At 54.4% G+C, this 22,971-nt stretch overlaps 2 protein-coding genes across 5 annotated transcripts in view; one reads left to right on the top strand and one right to left on the bottom strand.

Annotated features, from left to right (window-relative positions):
• Positions 1 to 3,020, top strand: part of Atg7 (autophagy related 7) — a 242,774-nt gene extending 239,754 nt beyond the window's left edge. For both annotated transcript variants that reach the window (XM_027931875.2, XM_027931878.2), the window contains exon 19: positions 2,772 to 3,020. In XM_027931875.2, coding sequence (XP_027787676.1) covers positions 2,772 to 2,804 — 33 coding nt within the window. In that variant the 3' untranslated portion in view covers positions 2,805 to 3,020. The remainder of the gene's footprint in view (positions 1 to 2,771) is intronic.
• Positions 3,021 to 3,681: 661 nt separating this feature from the next.
• The window catches only part of Vgll4 (vestigial like family member 4), a 137,408-nt gene continuing 118,118 nt past the window's right edge, over positions 3,682 to 22,971 (bottom strand). For all 3 annotated transcript variants that reach the window (XM_027931881.3, XM_027931882.3, XM_027931880.3), the window contains 3 exons: positions 10,380 to 10,599; positions 6,816 to 6,939; positions 3,682 to 6,454 (listed from right to left, as the gene is read on the bottom strand). In XM_027931881.3, coding sequence (XP_027787682.1) covers positions 6,186 to 6,454; positions 6,816 to 6,939; positions 10,380 to 10,599 — 613 coding nt within the window. In that variant the 3' untranslated portion in view covers positions 3,682 to 6,185. The remainder of the gene's footprint in view (positions 6,455 to 6,815; positions 6,940 to 10,379; positions 10,600 to 22,971) is intronic.

Genomic DNA, 22,971 nt, shown 5'->3' on the forward strand with positions numbered 1-22,971 from the left:
GCAAAAAACAAGGGGTGTTGCTCATTTGTTCCAGTTCACTTTTGTCTTTCTGAAGTTAAAATTCTTGGAGGCTTGCTGTAGGAATGTTCTGAGGGGTTTCCCCCCATATAAATTTTGCACATTTGACATCAGTGTTATTTCCCAGCAGCTCATCTTTTTCACTGCTCTTACAATGGATTTACCTCTTTCGTTCTGCTTTTGAACTGGACATTGTTCACACACGGGGGGTGCTGGAACTTGCTAATTTTATGATGCCGTCTTAAAAGAGTTCTCTTGCCATGTCTACCTAGCATTTGTTTTCTTGGATTTTCTAGTTAATATTTTCTGCATAAAGATTAATTTCTCCTTTAGAAAGTGGACTTTTTAAAAAAAAGCTTTGTGTCTTCTTTTAAAACATATAGTACCAATTTACACCCCACCCGTGGCCATGTGTCTTCTTGCCAGCATTGAGTATTAACATTATTAAAATCTGTGCCAATCTACCTCAACCTTCCTTTGTTAAGAGGACACCCACGGCACCTCTGCTCAGGCCAGGCACTGTACTTGGAACTAAGGACTCAGGAGGGCAGATCTTAGCCCTTCCAGGGTCTATGCTCAAGGAAGAGATGAAGTCTGTGTTTCCAGGTGCTGCCTTTGTGCCTGGTGAGGGGGAAGGCCAGGGTGCTCCACAGAGCCTGTCCCTGCTAGGGAGCTGGTTCTGGGAAAACCCCATGCAGTTATGTAAAATCCACCACCCGCCAGCCCCCTGCTACAGGGCTGCGTCACAATAAGCCCTTTGGGTGTCCCACAGGATCCTCTGCACAGCCCAGGCTCAACAGAATAGCCCTATTGGCCAGCCCCTTTGAGTGGTTAAATCTGTCCAGGAGCAAGGGGCCAGCCAGGCTCCCTCCCAGCCCACAGCCACCTAGTCCACATCTCCCTGGCCCTACAGTGGGGGGGGGGGGGCACCCCTTCCCCATAGCTAAGCTGTGACAGTAGATGAAGAAGTGGTCAGAGGATGTCTGGATGCTCTTGATTTCCCATAAACGTTTGTCCTTGGCCCAGAGTGTAAACAGCCCTGCCCACCCACTGGCAGAGAGTGCCATTCAGTGGTAACCAGTCTGCCCTGGCTGGTGCCCTGAAGAGGCTGGGCAGAAGGTCCTAAAGCCTCAGTGCACAGGGCTCTTCATTCTCCTTCCTCTTGGCCCAGTGCCTCTGTGTCCCCCTCCTCCATGCAGCGTGCCCAGCCTGTTCCACACACCACATGCATGCTCCCAGCTTGCCTGTTGTGTGGTCCTGGGTAAGTTGTCTTGCCTCTCTGAGCTGGTTTTCCCCTGGACCTCACAGGCAGGTATGAGGAGGGCAGGAGGGCACATTCACTCCAGGTCTTCAAAGTGCCTGGCACAGGGAGGGCTAGATGATCGAGTTCACTGACAGTTAAGAGTGGCTGAATGATGCTGGCAAACCCTCTAGTGACTCAGTCTCCCCACTCAGACCTTCAGAACCCACAGATCAGGTTCTGGGGCTCAGCAGTGCAGCCTCTGTTGGAACTGGGGCCCCTACTCCACCCCAGGGGGTGTTTCTAGCTGGTGGGGAACTTACACCAAGAGGCAGGTCCCAACATGACACACTGGGATCATTGGACCCCACACTGCCCATTCATTAATGGCGCTGATTCGCCAGCATCAGGATCTCACTCTGCCACCCACCCTCCTGTGCTCAGGCAGTGGGCCTGTGTAGAAATGGAGGGGCAGGAGAGGGTCACCCGCTCCCCCTCAGCCCAGGAGGGAGGAAATTTCCCTCTATTTATTTTCCACATCCTTGCCTTTGAAAGGCAAGCTGGTGTGGCTGTTTACCTTGGCCAGGCCTCTCTGCTCCCCGGGGCGGCCCTGGCCGCCCCATGTAAACACACTGTTCATCCTGGCAGCTCTGCCGGGGCTGGGGGTCTTTTGCAACCAGTTGTAAGGGTTTTGAAAGTCTGGAGGCACAGGTTTGGGGACCAGCCTCCAGGGAGCCAGGGTGCTGTACAAAGCCTCAGCCTGCTCTCCCCCCACCCCAGGGCCGTGGGTGTTTCATGGCCAGAGTCGCAGGGAAGGTCTAGCCTGTGGGGCTGGCAGTCCAGGCCTCCACCTCATCCCTCCTTCCTCTTCTCACTGTGATGCTACAGCGGAGCACTCCCCAGACTCACAGCATTGGGTCAGACTCAGAATGAGTCTTAGGCTCCCCACAGACAGTCTAGGGCGCAAGGCAGGATCTGGCTGTGTCCAAGATCCTCCCCAGGCCACCTCTGGGCCTGGCAGGAGTGGGGTCTGCTCTTGAGCAACAGCAGTTGCCTGGCATTAGCTGTAGAGTCAGCAACTGGACTAAAGTTGACTGGACAGTGGAGCAGGCTGCCGGGCGGGAGGCAGCCTCCTGACGTGGGGTGCATCTTATAGGCCACGAGGCAGGGCTTTCTGCAGCCAGCACCCCACCCCACCCCCACCACGGAGCTTACCTTACTGCCTGTGGCTGGGTAAGACCCTCTGGTGGAGTGATGAGAGGGCAGCAGCCTAAAGTTGCCACCCTCCCCATTCACATCCGAGTGAGACCCTGGGTAAGGGAAGTATAACTCCTGAGATTTGATTCCTTGTACCAGAAATGGGGCGTCAGTGCCTCAATGACAAGGGAACCAGTGTGGGAGGTGCAGAGCGCTCTGACTGCAAGTAGGAGATCCTTTTGTCATGACAATAGCATCAGTGAGTACCATCTGGCAGCCCCACACCTCTGCTAAGCGTCTCCCCTTCTCCATGCAGATCTGGGACATGAGCGACGATGAGACCATCTGAACCAGCCACGCCTCGTGTGGAGCCTGATTCTTTCTCTGGCTGCCTGCTGAGGCCACACTCAGTCACTGGAGCAGGACTGTCACCTCCCTGTTCCCTTTCTTCCTGAAGACTGGGGTGCTCCCTCTGCTGCCAGCGTTCTGCATTCTGATGGGTCACCATTCCCCCCAGCTCTGACTTCAATAATAACCTTGGCTTTGGCACAGCCATTGATCTGGGGCTCTGTTCCCTCCATGTGAAGTTCTTTTGGGGTTGGGTTTTTTGTTGTTGTTGTTGTTTTTTCCTGTGTCACAGGATCCTTCTGCTTTGGCCCTCAGAGGTAACAGTAAGGACTTAGGGATCAGCTGGGGAAGTGGGAAACCAGCTCTTGCCCTGAGCCACTGTAGGGAGGCAGCACCCAAGTTCCCAGGGTGCATTGCAACCCCCCCTGTGGCGTTCTGCCTTGGGGGGGGGTTGTCTCCTCCACCTCCTAGTCCAACACCTTACCCGTGAGGACTGGAACCTTTTCGCGCAGGCCTCCACAAGCTGGGGGAGAGCCCTGGGGCCCGTCTAGAGAAGGCAGTTTGGCTCCCTTCCTCCCCCTCACCTCAAGGGTCCTGTCTGCATCGTGGCTGTCTGTGCATCTACAGTCAGGTAGGCTGGTTTCCCCCTCCATTCTGATTTGCACACTGGTGCTGGCTGTGAACAGCGGGCACGTCCTTGGCACAGGTGCCTGCCCCTAAACAGGTGCAGAGCCAAAGGCACCCCTAACACTTTATCTGGGTTCAGCTTCTGTCTTAGGCCTAGAACCAAAGTCAAAATGGAGTCCAAGGGTACCTCTTACAGCAGCAGGATTTCCACAGAGACTTAGAAAACACTTGACCTAAAGTAGACAGTCAAGAAACTAAAAATTACCTTTATTGGGACTTCAGTGGTGCACAGCCACCACACTGTCACCCAGGACTGAAGAGCCACACGTACAGCCTGTGGTTTAAGAGCACTTTATTATTGTTCTTAAGGCTACTTTTAAGTACAAAAAAAAAAAAAAAAGATGGCCTGCCAAACCTTTTTTTTCTTCTTCTTCCAGGAAAAACAGGCCACAGAGAATGGTATATTACAGATTTACAAACATGGAGAGAAGGGGCAGAACGCACCGCGGACAGCGCGGCCCTGGGGAGAACCTCGGAGCCCCTTCTCAGGGAGGGTGCTGGGGAAACATTTGGTTTTCCGCTGCTCCCTCTGCTCAAAGCCCCCTCCAGGGAACTGCCTATCCCAGATAGGTCAGCGCACCGGGGACCCGGCCACCGGCACTGCCATCCCTCCCAAGTGACGACCCTGTGCACCGACAGAAGTGTCCGAGGTGGGTTCTCCGCAGAGCCCATCCGCGGTGCGGTCGTGTTCCTGTTACAATGCTCAGTAGCCTGTAGCAATAACAAACTAGTGGCTATTAATGCAGATGCAGTGTCCTCATAGAATAACTGTGTGCCTGCACTTTACAGACAAAATCTACAACAAAAAAAGATCAACTTTTTTTTCCAAACAACAAAAAAAATGAATGATTACGATAGGAAAGGGGAAAATTAAATAGCTACATATCATTAACAAATTAATTGTTCTTCAAAAAATACCTACAAATTTCTCTGTACATTCTTTACGCACAGCGTAATGATGGTCTTAAAGTTACCTATATAAAAAAAGTGTTTCTCAACAATTTTTCTCCTACAGAAAATATAGGGGCCCGAATGCCAAAGCTTGGAAGCCCAGTAAAGTGGGAGTGAAATGTGTGCAGGGGCGAGAGGAGAAGGGCTTTTCTTCCACTTCTTAAAGGCCTGCAGCCACCCTGTGACTACAAGAGCCAGTCCCCAGAATGCAACAGCTAACCTGTATTGTTCTCCTCCTGGCAGCCAGCCTCAAGGGCTCCTGTGTGAAGGAGTCCATAAAGCCTTGGATGAGGTGGCCGGGTGCATGGCGTCCTGAGCCCTCCAGCAGGCCAGGCCAAATGCAGCACATTTGAGGGGTGGGGGAGCAGAACAGCTCATGGACCAGGAAAAGCAGCTGTGGGGTGTCCACAGCCATGTCTATCCCGCTTTCTTCTAATTTCTAGTTAGTAGCCATTAATATACCAGACGATAATAAATGTGGCAATAAGTGTATAAAGTCAGGAATGTATACTGCCTGGGCCCCAGCATGCGAGGAAGCATCAAAATACCTTATCACAGATTGTCAGTAATCTGCTGTTCGGCCAAGGGAGGTGGAAGGGAGCAGTCTGCGCATCTGGGGAGTTGGAAGATGCTCCCCTGGGAGCTCGTAAAAGCAGACGGGATGCAGAAAACCAGTGACCGTGTCAGCTCGCGGTGCAAACCCTGGCCCCCGACACGGTGGCCCAGCTGCTCCAGTGAGCCTCCCTCGGGCCTGCCAGCTGTCCCCAGCCCTCCTTGCAAGTAAAGTGAGTATCAAATACAAATCTTAGAGTACAACTGTACCAGCAGTAAGTATATCTAGGACTGTAACTGACAAAAATAAACTAATTCTGAAAAGAAGCTAGTAAGTAGTAAGGTTTGTGTTTACTGTCTATATAATTAATAGAAACCAGCTATTTTTTTTCCTCCATTAAAACATGCGTCATGATTAAAGCACTCTGGAATCCTCCCACCCCGGCTCGAGCCTCACACACCGCAGTGTTCAGGAAAGGTAAATGCCCGTGATCGGTGGAGTCTGCAGTCCTGTTGCAAGCACCTGAAATCTAGAGAGAAAGACCTATAACCGGTATGAGACTTCCCCTTCCAAAGCAGTTTTGTCTAAATTCGATAGCAACAAAAACGCACAAATGGTCGGAAATGTCATCCTTGAACCCTTTGTTCTTCAGCAGTTTGCCCTCAGAGCACTCACGTCTTGCGGAAAGCTGCCAGGCAGGCAACTCAGTCCTCCAAAAGTGCAAATCAGACACGGCAGTTCTCTTCAAGTATACACGCGCACGCACACGGACCCCCGAACCCGCCATGGAAGCTGAGCTGCGCACGCCCGGCGCTCGAGAAGCAAATGGAAGAAAGCATAAAGCATCTGGGTCCCCAACGTCGTCATGGCATGTGACTGAGAATGCGCGCCACAGAGTCTGGGCCCCGGCAGGCCTGCATCAGAGGTTTCTTTGGTAACTGAGGCAGGAAGTAAGGATGCTACATGAGACGGGTGTTCCACGCGTCGTTCCTGCTGCCACATTTGAGGCCCCTTGCACAAGAATACCAAGCAAGTATGAAAACAGAAAAGAAATCCCAACAACATGGTTTTTGCGAAGAAACCATCCCTATCCCTCCCTCCCCACCCCAATTTTTTTTGTTTTGAAGCACTGACTGTTCAAAGCTCAGGCAAACCATGCAGATCTACGTGCTGCCGGAGGGTGGCATCCCTTCAGGAGACCACGGATGGGGAGTGGCTGTGGCTGACCATGTGGGCAGAGGGGCTGGCCGGTTGGCCCCTGCGTGAGGCCGACTCGGGGCTGCTGGATGCACCATCCTTGGCTGCTTTGATCTGAAGCCATGTGTCGCCCAGAGCTTTGGCAAAGTGGTCATCCACGGAGCCCGTGATGGACACGGAGTTGGGTGCTGGTTCGGGCTCCTTGTAGTTCTTCCCCAGGCTCCTACGGAAGTGTTCCTCCACCACAGGGTCACAAGTGGTGGCTGTGAGGAAGCAGGAGAACAATCAGGACAGGCCATCTGCAGAGCACCATGGGTCACCAATAGGGCTCTGGGGCGGGCCCCCCTGCCCTCCCCACTCTGTTGCTGGGCACAAGGGCAGGCCGCTGCTCTGTGATGTGCCTGCAGGACAGTGGCCATGTGGCAGTAAATGAGGACTCTGACCTCCCCCCGACTAGAGCACGAGGTCACAGAGGGCCAGGAGCAGCACACCCCTGCCTCGAGCTCTGCACGGTGCTGGGTATGTATGTGCTCAAGGCGAGGGGTTTTGGCCCGAGACTTGATCTGTGACTCTCAGAGACCACAGGCAGGGTGAGGAAGTGGGGAACTCCTCCAGGACACTCACCGCTGGGCGGCCTCCGGTAGCTGGCGGGCCCGGACGCAGGGCAGCCGCTGTGCGCAATGGGGCAGTGAGAGAGGTTGCAGTTGCGGGCACCAGCAGAGGCGCAGGTGATCACCGAAGGCCGGTTCTGCAGGAGGAAAGTGGGGGTCAGCTACTTACCACAGCCTCCAAGCTGACAGCACGGGTGGGGTGGGGAGTCCCACCTCATCCCCCCAGGGACCTCGGCAGCACCCTCAGGGTTCTGCAGTTGGCCAGGCTGCAAGCCCTTCCAAACTGCTATAGGACTGAGTCCCTGAGAGACTGAGGTCCCCTCCCAGGCTGTCCTTTCTCTGAGTGTCTCTTGGTCACGGATCAGTGAGGGACATGGGACAGAGGTGTTGAGAGCTGGACTGACCCCCTCCCTCAAATCTGAATGGAGACAGACACTGATGGCAAAAGAAACCCTGGCCATATTGGTACAGGGTCTCTTGGAGCTGTCCCCTCCCCGTTGTTTGCCGGAGCTTCTAGTTGGTATACCCAAGCGGATTCCTCTGAAGACCACACAAATCATGATGCTGTTAGTGGGGGAGACATGCCAACGGGAACAGAGGAGCGGTGTCATACAGCGGAGTCCCCGGCAACTCCCACCCTCTTCAGAGATCAGCTTGAGACACCACCACACCTGAGCCCCTCAAGCTCCAGCAGGACACCAGCATCCGTCTCCTCCCCTCCGCCACACTTGCTGCTCAACAGGGATCAGACAGTGCATTTGTCCCCAAGCTTGGGGCAATAATATTCTGTGAACCAACCTGAACTTCAGGTTCCAGCCAGAGAAAAGCATTTCCTAGTGCCCAGGACAAGATGGAGTTCCTCCAAGACAGCCAAAGGGTAGCTGGCTACAAGGGCAACACCAGGGAGAGCCTTATGACCCACATCAGGACCCCATAGAAAGAGAGAGAAGGCTCACATGCCTCGCCTTCCTTCTGTGTCAGGCAGTGGACAGCAACAAGATCTGGATGTTAGAAGATGAATTGGGATCACATGCAAGTGCCTATGACTAGCAAGAAACTGCACACGCAGGTGGGGGACTTGTGGCCTGGCAGCAGCATGTGAAAAGAACATTTGGAATTCTCTCAACAGTTCAACACGTCAGCAGGGGAACAAGCCACACTGGGCTGGCCATGTGGGCCGGAAATGGGACAGGCCCAAAGCAGAGGTGGGAGGAGGGCCCTGCCCACTGTCCAGGATCAGGGCCGCCCTTCCTTCCTGAGCCGGCTGCACCCATGACTCGGGGCCCTAAGAGACGCCCCAGGTCTCTCCCCATCCACTCCCCCGTCATGCTTCACGTGGCTCGAGTTGGTTCCTGCGTAACTCAGGTGTCAGAGACGCTGCTGAAAGTGGACATTGGGGAAGCCTGGACTGCAGTTCAGTCTGTACGTCAGTGCCATCAAGAGCCACTGTGTGCTCTTGGACACACTAAGCCACTTCACTCCCAAAGGCGACTGCAGCTTGCCCCATCTCCTCGCCAGCCAAGTGCAATCTGGACACGGCTCCACACTTGAGCAGCCTCATGCCAGTTGCTGGGTTCTCAGGAGACCAAACGGCCCCACCCTGTCTTCCCGATGGGGGGAGTGAAGGCGCATAGCAAACGAGCGGAAGGGCAGGGTGCAACTGTCCCTCACGATCCTTCTTCCCCTGTGACTTAGTCCAGGAACCGTGGCTGCCTATCACTGCCTGTGTAGGCCCTTGGTGTGTGAATGCCTCATCTCCTCCTGACTCTTCTCATTTGCTGCAGCCCCAGGGTCACCTCCATATCTTCCTTCAACACCTCCAAACTGCCATCACAAATAATGACATAGGTGACACTTTCCACAGCCTCCCCAGACACGCCTCCGTGGGAACTTTCCTGTTCAACTTCCTGGAGATGTGAGTCACCTTTTCCACCATGCAGAGGAGGGCGGCTGGCACAGGCCAAGCTCCGCATCGTGTTTCCCCATCCAGGGTACAACACACACACCTCAGCACTGGTGGGGAACATAGTGACACTCCCAGGAATGGCTGGGTGCTTTCGAGCTGCTAAGCACGGGGACCAAGGGACTCGCCTCAGTGTACCTGGCAGCAAGCTCTTAAGAGTCTGGGCAGATGAGGAGTTTGGAGCACACAGTCCAGGTCCCAGTGGCCCAGGAAGGTGCTCCCTGAAGGTACCCAGGTCAATGTGACGAGCTGACCAGTGGCCCGTGGGGAGGGCAGGGCTGGGGGGGACTTCACCACCACCAGCACCACCCGGCGTGAGTGTGCAGGTTGGTGGCAGCCAAGCCATCTGCACCCTCCCCAGGAGGCATGGGCTCGCTCTCTCTCCTGGCAGGAATCCCTGGGAACACAGGTGGGGACTCCAAAGACACTGTAGGTCGATGCTCTAGCCAGGTGCAGTGCAGGCAGACCAGAGTAAAGTCTGGACCAAACACCGTCCAGTCTCAAACTGTAGCCGAAAACCAAGCAGAAGGCCAAGAGGAGCCATTGAAGCAAACACCAAGACGGGCAGGGCCTGTCCAGGACCCATCCTGTCCTTGTGAGGCTCAGGGAGCCATGTTCCTCAGGCCAGCAAGGGCTAAAGCAGGAGCTCCGAGAGGGAATTTGAGAGCTGAATCCTGCCCCCTACTCTGCACTAGCCACAGACAGAGGACTCAATTCCTGGCCTCCTAGAAGTGAATTTCTTTTATGGTTAAGCTGGTCTGGGTCCTTTCTTGTGAGGTCACATTCCCTCTCCCCAAGAGTGAGCCAGGTCCCCATGGATGCCACCACCCACACTCCGTGTCACTGTCACCACGTGGCATACTCAGGGTAACCTGGCCTCACATTCTTACCAGAACAAATGAGTGGCCAGTGGTACACAGGTAGAACTGCTGTAGTTGGGTTCAGCCCCCCCCCCCCCTCCTCCTCATTAAACGACGAGTGCCCTGAGAACAAAGCTGCCTTGCCTGACCAGCTCTGGCACCTGCCCTGAGCATGGCGGGCGTCCACACCGGCGTCTTAAATGAAGGAACGCAGCGGACGATGAGGTTGGCCCCGAGGTAGATGGGCACCTCCTCATGGATTTGACTTCCCAATCCCCAGAGCATAGCCCAGAGAGGTCACACAGCGTCCCCTCAGGGCTCTGCACCTTGCCCTCCCCGCTAGTGAGTCCACCATGGACTCATCTGTGCTAATACCACCTCCTTCTATCACGTGCTGCCCCACGAGCCTTTTGTGCCAGCCATGGGCTTCTGACCAGCATGCACTAATAACCAGTGGCTGCCAACTTCACAGGAGTCCAGCCCCAGCAGAGCCCCCGCCGGCTTCGCAGGAGAACTAAGGCACTGAGGGCCGAGGAAGCTCAAGACATGCCTCAGCCAGACCAGCCTCCACTGTCCAGAGACGGAAACTCAAGGACATCAGCACCTCTCCAGGGCCTATGCATCCTAAGAGGCGGCCCAGCAGGAAGGACAGATGAGCTGAAGGACAGAGGGTGACACAGCGAAGCTCCTCCCTCCCCGCAGGCCCTCTGCTTGGGGCTTTGGCCAACGTGCCCAGGACACGGGCACACTGTACCTGCTGCCGCTCCACGGGGGTCAGGGTAGGCGAGAGGCCAGCCGGCCTGGTGGCGTCCACACTATTCTTGGTCAGGGCAAGGGGCTGCTCCATGCTGAGGCTGGGGATGGATGTGTAGAGGTGGCTGCCATGCAGGCTCACGGTGGGGGCCACGGCGCGCTCAATGGGGCTGCGGCTCCGCTCCCGGGGGTCTTTTCTGCAGTCTCCATTGGTCGTCTTCCTGAAAAAGAAGAGCGAGCACTCAGATGGGGTGGGCTGGCGCTCTCCAAATGGCAAAGGGACGCTGAATGAAGGTGAGCCACATCCTTCCCATGGACTCTGTTTTTTACCTGAGAGCTGGTGACAGACCTGGCAGGTGAGCTGGCCACCTGAGCTGCATCCCAAGCCCCCAGGCACAGCCAGAAGCCACCCACTCCCCTGCTCATCTGCACAGTGAATTCCACATGCTCAGAGATGGACAGCTAGCCTGTGGGTCTCCAAGGACCTGCCATTTAGGCAGGATGACAGAGATCCAAAGTGACCCAGTGCTCGCTATGGGTCCTGGACCTCCCCAGGCATCAGCTCATGCCATCTTCCCAGCAGCCCTAGGCAGGAGATGCCACAGCCACCTGCTCCTGACAGAAAGCACAAGAGTTGAGTGACTGGCCCAGGTCACTGGCTAGGAAGTGGCGGCATCTGCATTCGCTCAGCCCAGCGTGGACAGCGGAAGCCTCCAGCAGGAGCATCGGCTTGGGCAAGTGCAGTGCTCACTGTGGCCTGGAGCACGGGTAGCACTTGGAATGCTCCATGGGCCACGGCGGGGGGTGTCTACCAGGGGTGACAGCCCCCGTCCTTCCATCTCACCTGTGATAGCCTCTGCATCTTCTGCCACCACAGAGGTTCTTGGGGTTTTTTCCTCCCATAACAAGCAAGTCTTAAAAATATGGAAGATGAGTTCTGAGACTTTTCTTTAAGATACAGACTATTCTGGGAGTCTCATCCTTTGGCCTCCAGAGGACCTGGATCTAGGAGAGGCTTGTGCCGGCGGACCCTGGGGAGGCAGTGGTGGCCACCTCCAGGACTGGCTGGGCATGATGCGGTGAACTTGGGGACTCTCTGGCCACAGGGGCAAGTCTTTTCTAAATACCGGATTAACCTGCAGTTCTAAGAAGTGATCCCATGGACCCTGTGCCCCTCTCCCTCCAAGGGTGACCTTATGACCTACACTATCTGACAACCCACTTTCTTCAGATTTCCTGTCATTTGGGGGGAGGGGTGGGGGTGCGCTCCAGAGGATTGAACTCTGTCACTCGACCACTGAGCCACATCCCCATTTTGTATTTTATTTAGAGACAGTGCTGAATTGCTGATTATCTCACTAAATTACTGAGGCTGGCTTTGAACTCGAAATCCTCCTGTCTCAGCCTCCCAAGCCACTGGGGTTACAGGAGTGCGCCACCACGCCCGGCACTCGATTCTATCAGACTGCGTCAAGCCCTGCCCTAGGGCTCGGAGCAGCTCCATTTCCCATCCTTACTCAGCTCTGCCTGCAGACTTGCTTGTGTTGGTCCCCCTACTGCCTGCGCATGGCACACACACCCTGACCTTTTGTGAGGAAGTGAGACAGTGTACAGATGACTTGGCAAGAAATAAAAGGTAGGGCGTCCACAGCACCCAGATGGATTATGCATCTCTGTCAGGAAGCTCGTGGGGAAAGGGGTGCAGTAGCATGAGCACCAATGCGGCCTCAAGGACCCCAGAGCAAGCCTTGGTTCTGCGCATCCTGCTGCCCCACCTCTCCAGGACCCCAGCACACTCACCCAGGGGGCCAGTTTAGATAACATGTCTCACACGTGTCCTGGCAATTTTCAAAGAACTCCAACACTCCCCCTCACACCAAAACAACACAACTAACTCCACAATGAGAGCAGCCCGTCTGTAACGCCACCCTCCCATGATGACTGAGAGGACGCTGCTTGTTCCATGATGAGCACCTTCGGGGTTCAGCTCCCCAAAAGCGAGACCGCTGGACTAGAAGTCTGACGAGGTGCCCCTGGACAGACCTCGGCCCAGGAAGCCTGAGATGTTGCTTTTACCTAAATGGGTGCTGACGCTTCAATGGCCAGCGCGTCGGTGTTCCTCCTCCCATCTCCGTGTGGAGAAGCTAGGAAACTGCTCTCCTGGCTCCCACCAGACAACGAGCGGAATGAGCCCTGCCAACTGGGGAAGAGGCTCGGGAAATTCTCTGCTGGAATCTGCCTCTGTGGGAAGTAGGCTGTTTTTGCAACCAACATTAGTTGAACTCCTTCCTAGTTTGTGGCAGTTACAGAAAGTAAAGCCCAGCCCTGCCTTCTAGGGGCTTCTTCTCCAGAAGGGACAGAAAAGCCCCAGAGGGGCTGCATCTCAGAATGGACCCCTCTGGCAGTGGGGGAGGGCTGAGGAAGCCCAGGGATGAAGACTGGCCTCTAGGGACAAGCTCAGACAGCATCTCCATATCCCCCAAGGTCAGGGTCACCAGTCCACCCTCCATCCCTCTCACAGCCAGAGGCATTAATACCAGCAAAGCTCAGCCCCAGGCATCCAACCCTGACGGTGAAAACCACATCACCAAGGAAAGGGACGCCTACAGAGGGCAAAGCACTGTCCAAGGTCACCCAGCTAACAGGACAGAGGCGAGGCTGGGACAATGGCACCTGCACTCCAGTGCCCAAGGTTGGGGGAGGAGAGGCCCACTCACCTGCCAGCAAAAACTGTCCTCTAGGGTACCACGGATCCCACACTGGGGAGCACAGAAAGAAAAGGTCCAAGGACTTTGCAGATAATTTTAGTAAAATTATACATTACTCACATTTCCAGCTCATTTCCCTGGTTCCGGAGCTTAAAGACAGACATTGTTTTCCACATCCCCCTCCCGCTCCGTGAATCATACCCAGACCCCGCCAAGTCCCAGAGTCATGCGCTCTCTGGACGGGACAGGATGGCAGCCCCAAACCACACGCATCCTGCCCAGGAGATGCAAGTTGCCTCTGTTCTCTAGAGTTAAAGACCAAGTTGGGCAACGAAACCCTGCCCCGACCCTGGAGGCCTCGAGGCCTCATCGGTGCCACCGAGGCTTAGGGTGCCCTGGCCACCACCCTGGGAGGGCATCTCCTGACCAACTGTTTTAGGAGAGGGCAGTTTTCATACTTGCGTCCTAGACCGTTGTAGGGGGATGGACCGCCCACTCCCCTACCCTCTTGGAGCTCAGAAGCCAAACTGCCCACAGCATCTGGGGAAAAGCAATCTAGATGCCAAGTGAAACGGTAAGAAAGCCCCCAGCGGGAAGCGTGCTGCTCGGAGCACAAACCCTCAGGATGGGGGGCTCCACCTTCCCTGAGGCCTCCGCCGAGTCCCAGTGAGGACGATGGCTAGAACCTGGGTCTGAATTCTTATGGCCAAGAAGAGGATATGGACAGAAGACATTTTTTATTCATGCTTTTGAAGAAATATTCTGGGGATCCTCTGTGCCATCCTGTCCAGGCTCCCCACAACACACAGATCTTCCTAGAGGTGACAGAGGGGTCGACCATGGGCCTCTGGGCCAAAACCACCACACGGTGGGTGTGGACAGAGACAAAGTAGGGAGCCTTGGGCATCGGGTCGGGCCCAGCCAGAGCCCTCTCCTCCTCTCCCTCACTACCTGTATCTGTCCTCTGGGAGCCTCAAGGACACAGTTCAACACTGATAGTTCTTTTTCGTGGGTGCTGGGGGTGAACCCGAGTCTGGCGAGTGTGAGGCAAGCTCTCCACCAGGATCCCCGCCCCTGAGGGCCAAAAAGCACAGGCTTCCTTAACCTTATAAAGTTTCCTCAGCAAATGAAAGGTCAAGTGTGTGCAGGGATGTTTATACAGTTAACATTTGTTTTAAGTTTCTAGAAGTGGGGTACTGGGGGTTGAATCCAGGGTGCTCTGAGCCACATCTCCAGTCCTTTTGGATTTTTGTGACAGGGTCTGGCTAAGTTGCTGAGCTGGCCTTGAACTTGAGGACCTTGGCCTCAGCCCCTTAAGCTACTGCTGCACCTGGCTGAGAAGTCTTTTCTCTGGGAATTTAAGGAACATTTAAGTCCTGGGCACAGACAGTGCAAAATGTTTTCGCTCTCCCAAAAGTTGCCAGCTTGTCCAAGTCCCCCAAAGAGGAAGGAAGCCTTGGGCCAACTCTTCTCTCCTGAATAAAGAAGTCATAGCCTTCCAGCCAGGCGCAGAGGCCCCTGGGCGTGTCCCCACCACATCCTGGTCAGGTTTTGTCACTGCTCTGCTCTGATTTTAGATGGGAAGGGGCAGGGGCTGGGTCAGGAAGATGTTTGCACAGGGGTGGTGAAAGGTGGGGCAGACACCCTCCCGGGGAGGGGCAAGAGGTGCAGTCACAGGCAGGAAAAGGCTGGGAAATACTGGCATTCAGACTGTCCCCTAAACGCCGTGTTAACCCTGCTTCCGTCCTGTTGTCCTCTGCAGGGACACAGCCAGGGATTTGGCCCATCCACAGCTTTGCATCCCCTAATAATCCAGAAGGAAACCATGCTCCTCCCTCCATTTAAAGTCAAGGGAGCCAAACCCCAGAGCGAGTGCCACCCAAGCTGGTGAGAGTGCCCCCCTCTCCTGATTTCCCCATCAACTCCAAACAGATCAGCATCTCTTTTTGCTCGCTCAGATTTCACACATCAACCCTGGAGAGTTACCGGCACACGCCTCATCCACTCTATTGCAGCCCCCGGCGAAAAGCATGTCCCACCGGAACTCTGCCTTAGAGAGCCCAGTGCTAGAGTTAGAGCTTCCCTGTCGAGTACATTATTGATGCAGGTGGACAGCTGTTGTCTGCCTACTGCTGCATGCCCAGTCACGAGCTCAAGTCCTATTACCTTCCCCCATAACACTGCAAAGTGAGGCTCGTTCCCATTTTATAGATAAGTAAATTGAGCTTCAGAGGTTAAGCCACTTGTCAAAGGTAACCTGACCAGTGCAGGGATTCTGATTTGAATCTGGCTCTAAAAAGTTTACCTTTCCAGAGAGACAGCGATCTTAGAAGAATGTAGAATGGTTAGTAACTTTGAATTTCCTGTAATTTCTGCTGTGAGTTGAGTTCAGTCTTCCCCCAGTTACTGACTTCCTAACTCTAAGTATCTATTAGTGTGAACTTGTTTAGAAACAGGGTCTTTAAGATGATGAAAACAGGGCTGGGGCTGTAGCTCAGTGGCAGAGCGCTTGCCTAGCTTGCGGGAGGCACTGGGTTCCATCCCCAGCACCACATAAAAATAAGCACACAACCATGTTTCAGTCAACAATGGTTCCCGTGTGTGACGGTGGTCCCGGAGGGTCATAATGGAAGATCCCTTTGCTTGGGGACGTGCTGATGCTGATGTCAGTCAGCGCAGGGCACCAGCTCTTGTATTAAATGATACACACTGTGCGGAACACTTGACCATCATCGATGACTGTGGCTGCTTTATGGAGTTATTAAACCATACTTTTTAATCATTAGTCAGCTATCCTTTTTTTTGGAGTATTCTAACAGCAGGCCTGTCATCCCAGCTACTTGGGAGGTAGGAGGGTGGCTCGCGCCCAGGCAATACAGTATCAAAGAAATAATTTTAAAAAAGCAAAAAAAAAAAAAATTTAACAGAAAATATTCTTACCTGCCAGCTGTAATGTATTCGTTCTAACCTAAATTTTAAAAATTTTATGGAAGTTTAATTGTGAGCTTACTGTGACACTTAAAGAAAAAAGTGAATCAACTTCAGTGCGCACATCGCCACTGCCTCCCAGGAGCAGCTCCCAGGACTGCAAGCTCCGTTGGGGGGGGCGCGCCTGGCGGGTGCACTGTCCTGATCTCACACCACACTTTATGTCCCTTTTCTATGTTTAGATACATGGATGCCACTGTGCCACTGCTGCCTCGGTGTTCAGTGCTGTCCCTGCCTAGGAGCAGCAGCCCGCGCCATGTAGCTGCATCTTGGGGGCCTGTGTCCTGGTGGCCCTAGCAAACTCAGTTTCCAGGCCTCCCCCCTTCATCTTTGGACATTTTCTACACTCAGGTTTCTTCTTGCTTTATCTGTAGTTACATCTCAAGTTGTTGTTTTTTTTTTTTAAAAGCTTTCTTAGGACCTTTGAAAAACAGGTCCCAATGGTCCTCTGGCCCTCAGGTCATGCGCACCTGTCCTTCTGAGCTACATTTCACAAATACCAAGAAATGACTACAGACCCGAACCTGCCTGAGAGGCACTGCCCCAGGGGCGGATCAGGAAGATAGGAAGAGAAGCTGGTCAGGTTTCCACCCAAAGCCTTTTTTTTTTAAAAAAAAAAAAAAAAAAAGCTTAGCAAATGCTCTGCACTAATACTAGAATGAAGGAAGCCACCGTCTTTTCATTTCCCTGTGTTGATGGCAGACATCCCTGAGGCCAGGGCCGGGGCGCATCAGCACCCATGCCAGTCCTGCAAGGTGCCATCACCCCCACCACTTGGTGCCAAGAGATGTAGGATCTGCCTGGGGTCACACAATGGGCAGAGCAGGGTCGCAGGTCAGGGCTGCCATCTACCCTCTGCCACCTCTACCTGCAGGGTTCCCAGGACAGCTCCCTGCCAAGGCGCCAGAGAAAGGCACCACCACTGGAGAGCCCGTGCCCTTGTTGACTTGGCTCTGACCAGTGGTGTCCAAGTCCACATGCTCTCAAGGGGGGCAGTCACTGGACAAGCATGACCGCCCACCCCCTGCCACTCAAAGTCACATGATTCTCTGTGATGCCCTCTCATGGCGCCTGTGCAGAGTTCCTCCTTGAGGGAGCAGGGCTCCTCACCCCTTGAGCGCCACGCTCTGCAGCCCTATGTGAGGGATCGGGGACACTCAGGACACCTGGCTAATGGAGCCACCATGCCAGGAAGCTCAAGTGGAAGCCTAAAGAGATAAAACCAACATAAAAATGACTTTAGCTAGAAACCTCTGTGAAGACTTCGGTGATACAATCTTTATCGTGAACGTCATTTTCAGGGGTGCGGCAGGCAGCTTCCAGGACAGGCTCGATGGCTGCGTACTCTGGGTCTCAGGTGAGGCCAACCCCTGCCAGTCTCCCACCTGAATGCCAGTACTGAGCGATCTGATTTGCTTGGGGAAACGGATGGGCTTTCTAGGCCCTCCACCTTGGGAGCCGCAGCAGGGCCCAGCTCCTACAGACCGCCCAGGCTGCGAGCCCCGTGGCTGCAGGCTCCACTCTTCCTAATCAGGTACCAGTTTTCTTTGACTAGAACTGCCTGCCCGGGACGAGACTGGGGATCTACAGTTTGATAACAGGGCAGCCCTGAGCCCATGACTGGTAACGAGTCTTGCCCACCCTCAAAAGCAGAGGGTTGCCACCCGTGGGACACAGAGACACCATCCAAACAGGGCGGGATCCACGCACAGGCCTTGTTTACAGACTCCACAGATCACATGCTCCACACGGGGACAAGAGTTTCCAAATGAAGAAGCTGCTGAGACTAAGAAAATATAAATTAAAATCCTTCCTGCTACTAAATTTGTAGTAGTTTTTGTCATCGTGTATTCTCTCAATGAATTTTTTTTTCCCTAATACAACCGCCATCATGTTTTTGGCAATGTGCAAGGTCCTTGTTCCACAAGGGGACGGGAAACGTCATGTCTCTCCTTCTGGAACTAAGCTGCAATTTGTGATGAAGTTGATGGAAACCTCGAACAGTCACCTGTCTGCATAGCCACAAAGGCGTCAACGTGGTGCTGTTTTGCTTTGCTGCCCCTTAGGGATGACTTGGCGGCTGGGGCGAGGACTAGAGAAGGGGAACATGACCACTCAGACCGTCCGCGCTGGCCTCCTGCCTGGGGTCTACCCAGCCCGCAGACCCCACCTTCCTCATGCTGGAAGTGGAACCCACTGCTTCAGGCATCCACCTCGGCAAGGGACAGGGCTGAGGCCACCCACGCCTGGGAGCAAGGACACATTCCCTCAGAAGCAACAGGAAAAGCAACTCCACGCAAGGAGCTACTCACAGTTCCCATCCGTCAGTCTAGAACGGCGCCTGGCACCCAGTTGTATGAAGCATGAATCAACCAAAAAGCATTAAGATTCCTAGGGACCAAGAAATCTGAGAAAGACCAAGCTCCTGAAGCCAGTCAGCCAGAGCAGCATGGGCTCCAGGTCCCGGGAACCCGAGGACACCTGGTGAGCCAAACCCAGAACCCCATCACCGCCACACCCTCCTCCCAGATGGCACCCGCCACCTGCCGTAACTCCCTTCAGACCCTCCTAAGGCCCACTCTTGAGTTTTTACGCCACATACTGCACCCAACTCCTGCAAAATAGTATGAAACTGAAGAAATTGGATGCTTCATGGCACAATGGTTGTGGACAGAAACAGGGACGCAGAACGACAGCCATCCTGGAGGAGGGCCACACAGCTTCTCAGGCACTGCCAGGAACGGCCACTTATGTCCTTCCTTGGCAATTCGCCCCACTACCCACAGCGTCCACGCCACTGCTTCATGCGGATGACACGCGCCTTGCAACGCTACTCTGTGGCCCAGCTCTGCCTTTCGGAAAGTCAGTGAATTCCATTCTTTCAGCTACCAGAAAACCTCTTCTACCCCTCAGCCTTGCCACACCCGGAATTCCCTGCCCCCAAACAAGAATTGCTTCAAATTATCCTAACACCAGACCCCCTGTCCACCCACTCTGCAGTGGCACGTCCACCTTTGAGGGTGGTATGTGGAGCCAGACCCCACACCTACCGTGGGAACAGAGCCCACAGGATCGGATCGATTCCTTCAACCAGGGCAGCAAATCTCAGAACCAACTAAGGCCGACAAAGCTTGAGCATCAGGACCACTCCAAGGTCAGTAGTCCTGAGGACTGCACTTCTGGAATCATGTGACACTAAGTATATGGTCACCTCAAGTCCTTGTAGTCCCCACCCCTTTAATTTAGCTTCATTTGTGACTCTGTCTAGGCTGTGGGCAGGATCCCCTGAGCTCCCACACGTCTGCATCACATGTGCGTGTAGCCAGAGACGAGCAGGCGCCCCTTCCTGTGCCGTCTGGATTGTGCCCCCACCACCATCCCCCCCCCCCCCAAGTCCAGGACCAAGGGAGGCAGCGACCATCTCCAAATTATTCTGTGGACTTTTTCCTCTGATACAGTATTTATTCAGCACTAAAGAAAAAATAGAAATCTGGGTTTTCTTTTAAAGTCACCCTCCTACCCTGGCCAACTTTAGAAACTGCAAGTCAACCACTAAAGTACTGTACAGTTGTGCTAGATTTAAGTATTGAGTTTATAAAGTATTAAGCATACATCTAACAAAAAATCTGCAGGCACCACCATAGATCCTGGGGACTGAGCCCAGGAGCACTCTCTTTACCTCTGAGCTCCATCCCTAGTCATTTTTATTTTTTGAGACAGAGCCTTGTGAAGTTGCTGAGGTTGGCCTGGAACTCGCGATTCTCCTGCCTCAGTGTTCTGGCCACTGGGCCCTGAAGAAGAGAGCTGAGCCTTTTGTGTTTCAAGCTACTTGAGTCTCCTCCACTAGATCCCTCCTCCCAGCTGAGCATGGAAAATAAGGGATTAACACGTGACAGATTTTAACATCCATTCCAGGGAACGGAAGTAGACCATTAGTCGTTGGTTCTGAATATTTGATTCTGTACTGTGGTATGGTAGACATAATATTCACCATTTTAGTGTGTTGTTCACTGTTGTACAAACCACGAGTATATCATCCATCTCCAGATCTTTTTCATCTTCCCAAAGTGAAACTCTGCCCTCTGTCCCCATTGAACGTTAAGTCCCCACTCCTCCTTCCCTAGCCCCTGGCTACCATTTCTGTCTCTTGGAATTTTACTTCTCTAGGGACCTTTTTTTTGCAGGGCTGGAGATCAAGACCAGGGTCTTGCACATGCCACGCCAGTGCTCCACCATTGAGGTCTACTGCACCCCTCTCCCCCTACCCTGGAGCTGGGGACCAAAGCCAGGGTGTCGTGCATGCTGGGCCACCACTCTATCACAGAGCCCTGTCCCCAGCTCAGCATTTGTCTTTTCGTGACTATTCCACAGTCCACACACCCTCAAGGTTCATCTACATAGTAGCAGGTGTCAGAGTTTCCTTTCTTTTTGAGGCTGCATGACATTTGTATAGTGTGGACAGGCCCCACCTTGTTCAAGCAGTCAGTGAAAGGCTCTTGGGCTATTTCTCTCGGCCACCATAATGCTGCTGTGAGCAGAGGGATACAGACACCAGAGTCCCTGAATCGCTGGGTCACGTGGTAACGCCATGTTTAGCATTCCGCCCTCAGCAGCTCTGACAAGGCACTAGCAGAACAGGAGGCTGGAACAACCGGGTGTCTTATCTTCATACTTGCCCTCGATACCAAGGTTCCCCTAAGCATGGGTCCCCACGAGAGCAGCAGAAGTCATGACCTTTTTAAACAACCCCAAAGGACCCCCCAGCAGGGCTCATGAGTAATGTACTCATTGACATAAAAATGGAGTGGACAAGAACATCCTCCACCTCCACCAGGCTCACCAAAGTCAGCCAACCCGGCCCACCCGGGGCTTTGCCATCGATGGTGCTGTGACCAACAGCCAGCACTCGGGACACTCAAAAGCCATATATTTGCGGTTCTTGATTCTCACTATGAGCCTTTAAAAATGACTTCCGTCCGCGGGTGGCTGATGATCACAACAGTAATGGCTGCCACTTGTAGGACATCAGCGGGTGCTCCACACCCCACCGTCCTCAGCGGGCTCCCTCTGACCTACGCCTCCTCCGCAAGGCCACAGTGGCTGCAGCGGGTGCACCTGGACCCTGGCTTTCCAGCCCCAGCCCTCGCCCTCCGCCCTGAGCTCGCCTCCTTTCAGAACAAGGGCGGGGAGAGGCTGCTGGAGCCATTTCACTGAGGGCTGTGGCCTCTGAGGGGCCTGCGCTCTACTGGGGGAGGAAGCCCGTGGGCAGGGGTCAAATGGCCGAGGCCAGAACCTCCAGACTCCAAGTGCAGACAGTGGTTGGATTTCCTTGTCATTTTCTCGAAGAATAAATGTTAGCCCTGGAGCACAGCCCTCCTGGGGGCGCTCCTGGCAGCCGGACGAGTAGGAAGGAAAAGTCCCCCGTCCTGCGGCATCGCAGGCAGCCGCTCCAACTGCGCCCCCTTGTCTGGGGATGTCATGTGACAGGAGGCAGCCAATCCTCAGCTGCACCTGAAACTTGGTGACTTCCACCCACTAAGGAAACAGCCCATGGAGCGGCGGGTGTTGGCCTTCCCGGCGCCCCCTCGGCAGGCAGGTCTGTGATCAGGACGGGGCTGGCCGGGGGGCAGAGGAGGACAGAAGGAAGACCACGCTGTCCCTCCAAGCACGGGCGGCTCTGCTCCCAGCACTTGCTGCCTCCCATTTTAAATTAATTACAGCTGAAAATACAGGGTTGCCATCTGGTTTGGAAAAGCAAGGAAAGGGGAATAAAATGAAAGGGCTTGGGTACTAACCTCACTTTAATCATTGCCAAAGAGCATGAAGACAGCCCCGTCCTCCCACAGAGGCCTCGGGCCTCGCAGACTTGGCAGGCAGGCCCCGTGCAGAGGCGCCGCCAGAATAAGAGTCCCCGAGCAGGGTGCGAGCACAGGGCCGCCCGCCCCGCGTCGCGAGGGAGGTGTCCTGGGGGCCCCGGGACAGGGTGGCAGCTCTCGGGAGGGGCTATTTACCACCCAGAGCATCTTGCCAAAACGTGACACGCATCATTACAGTTCCATATTGTGAGAAAACAGACCTGCTGTCAGGAGAGAGCAAGCGATTTCCTCTTTCTTTGTTTCTCCCTTTTCCATAACATGAGGCTTTTATAAAACTCTAAAAGGAGGCGAAACAAAACACAGGAGAGGAAGTGGCTGCAGAAGTGAGCCAGCCCAGGGAAAGAGGTGCAGGCGACGCTGGGGCACCTCTGCAGCTGGCCCAGGGCAGGAATGTCAACCGCCCCCCCACACACACCATGGGTCCTCTGTGCAGCCCCAGCCAGTCCCGGTGGTGGATGGGAGGAAGCAGCTTCCCTCTGCTCTCTGCCCACAGGAGGACACTGGGTGACAGGCTCTTCTGTTGGGACAGTGAGAAACGCTGACTGACTGCGGGCATCTGAAGTTGAAGCTGCCGACGCCATCCTAGGACCGTCTGGATGGGCTGCAGGTGGGTGCAAAGACTGCCCAGGACAGACTCCTGAAGCACAGGCCCCCGAGGAGGGCGGAGCACCAGGTAGACTCTGCCCACTCCCTGGGTCCCCCGAGCCCCAGGTGAGTTCTGCAAACTACAGGTGTAGCTGAGCCGCTGCTTTCAGACAGGAACCCTGACTGAAGTCCTGCGGCGCGTACCGGAATCAACCCTGATCCACCAGATTCGGGCTTTTATAAACCAGGAGACAGGATAAAAGCAGATTCTAGAACCAGCACTTCTTCCGGGAGAAGCACACTGTCACCCACTGGGTGTCACGAACATGGTCTTCCCAGCCCTGCTCCCACAGGCTGCTGCCCACAGCGCCCACCTTTCTAGCAAGCGCTACGCCTGTCAAGCCACAGGAAACATCTGGTAAAATGGTTGAATAAA

This window comes from Marmota flaviventris, chromosome 20, assembly GCF_047511675.1.
Source record: "Marmota flaviventris isolate mMarFla1 chromosome 20, mMarFla1.hap1, whole genome shotgun sequence".
Lineage (NCBI taxonomy): Eukaryota > Metazoa > Chordata > Mammalia > Rodentia > Sciuridae > Marmota > Marmota flaviventris.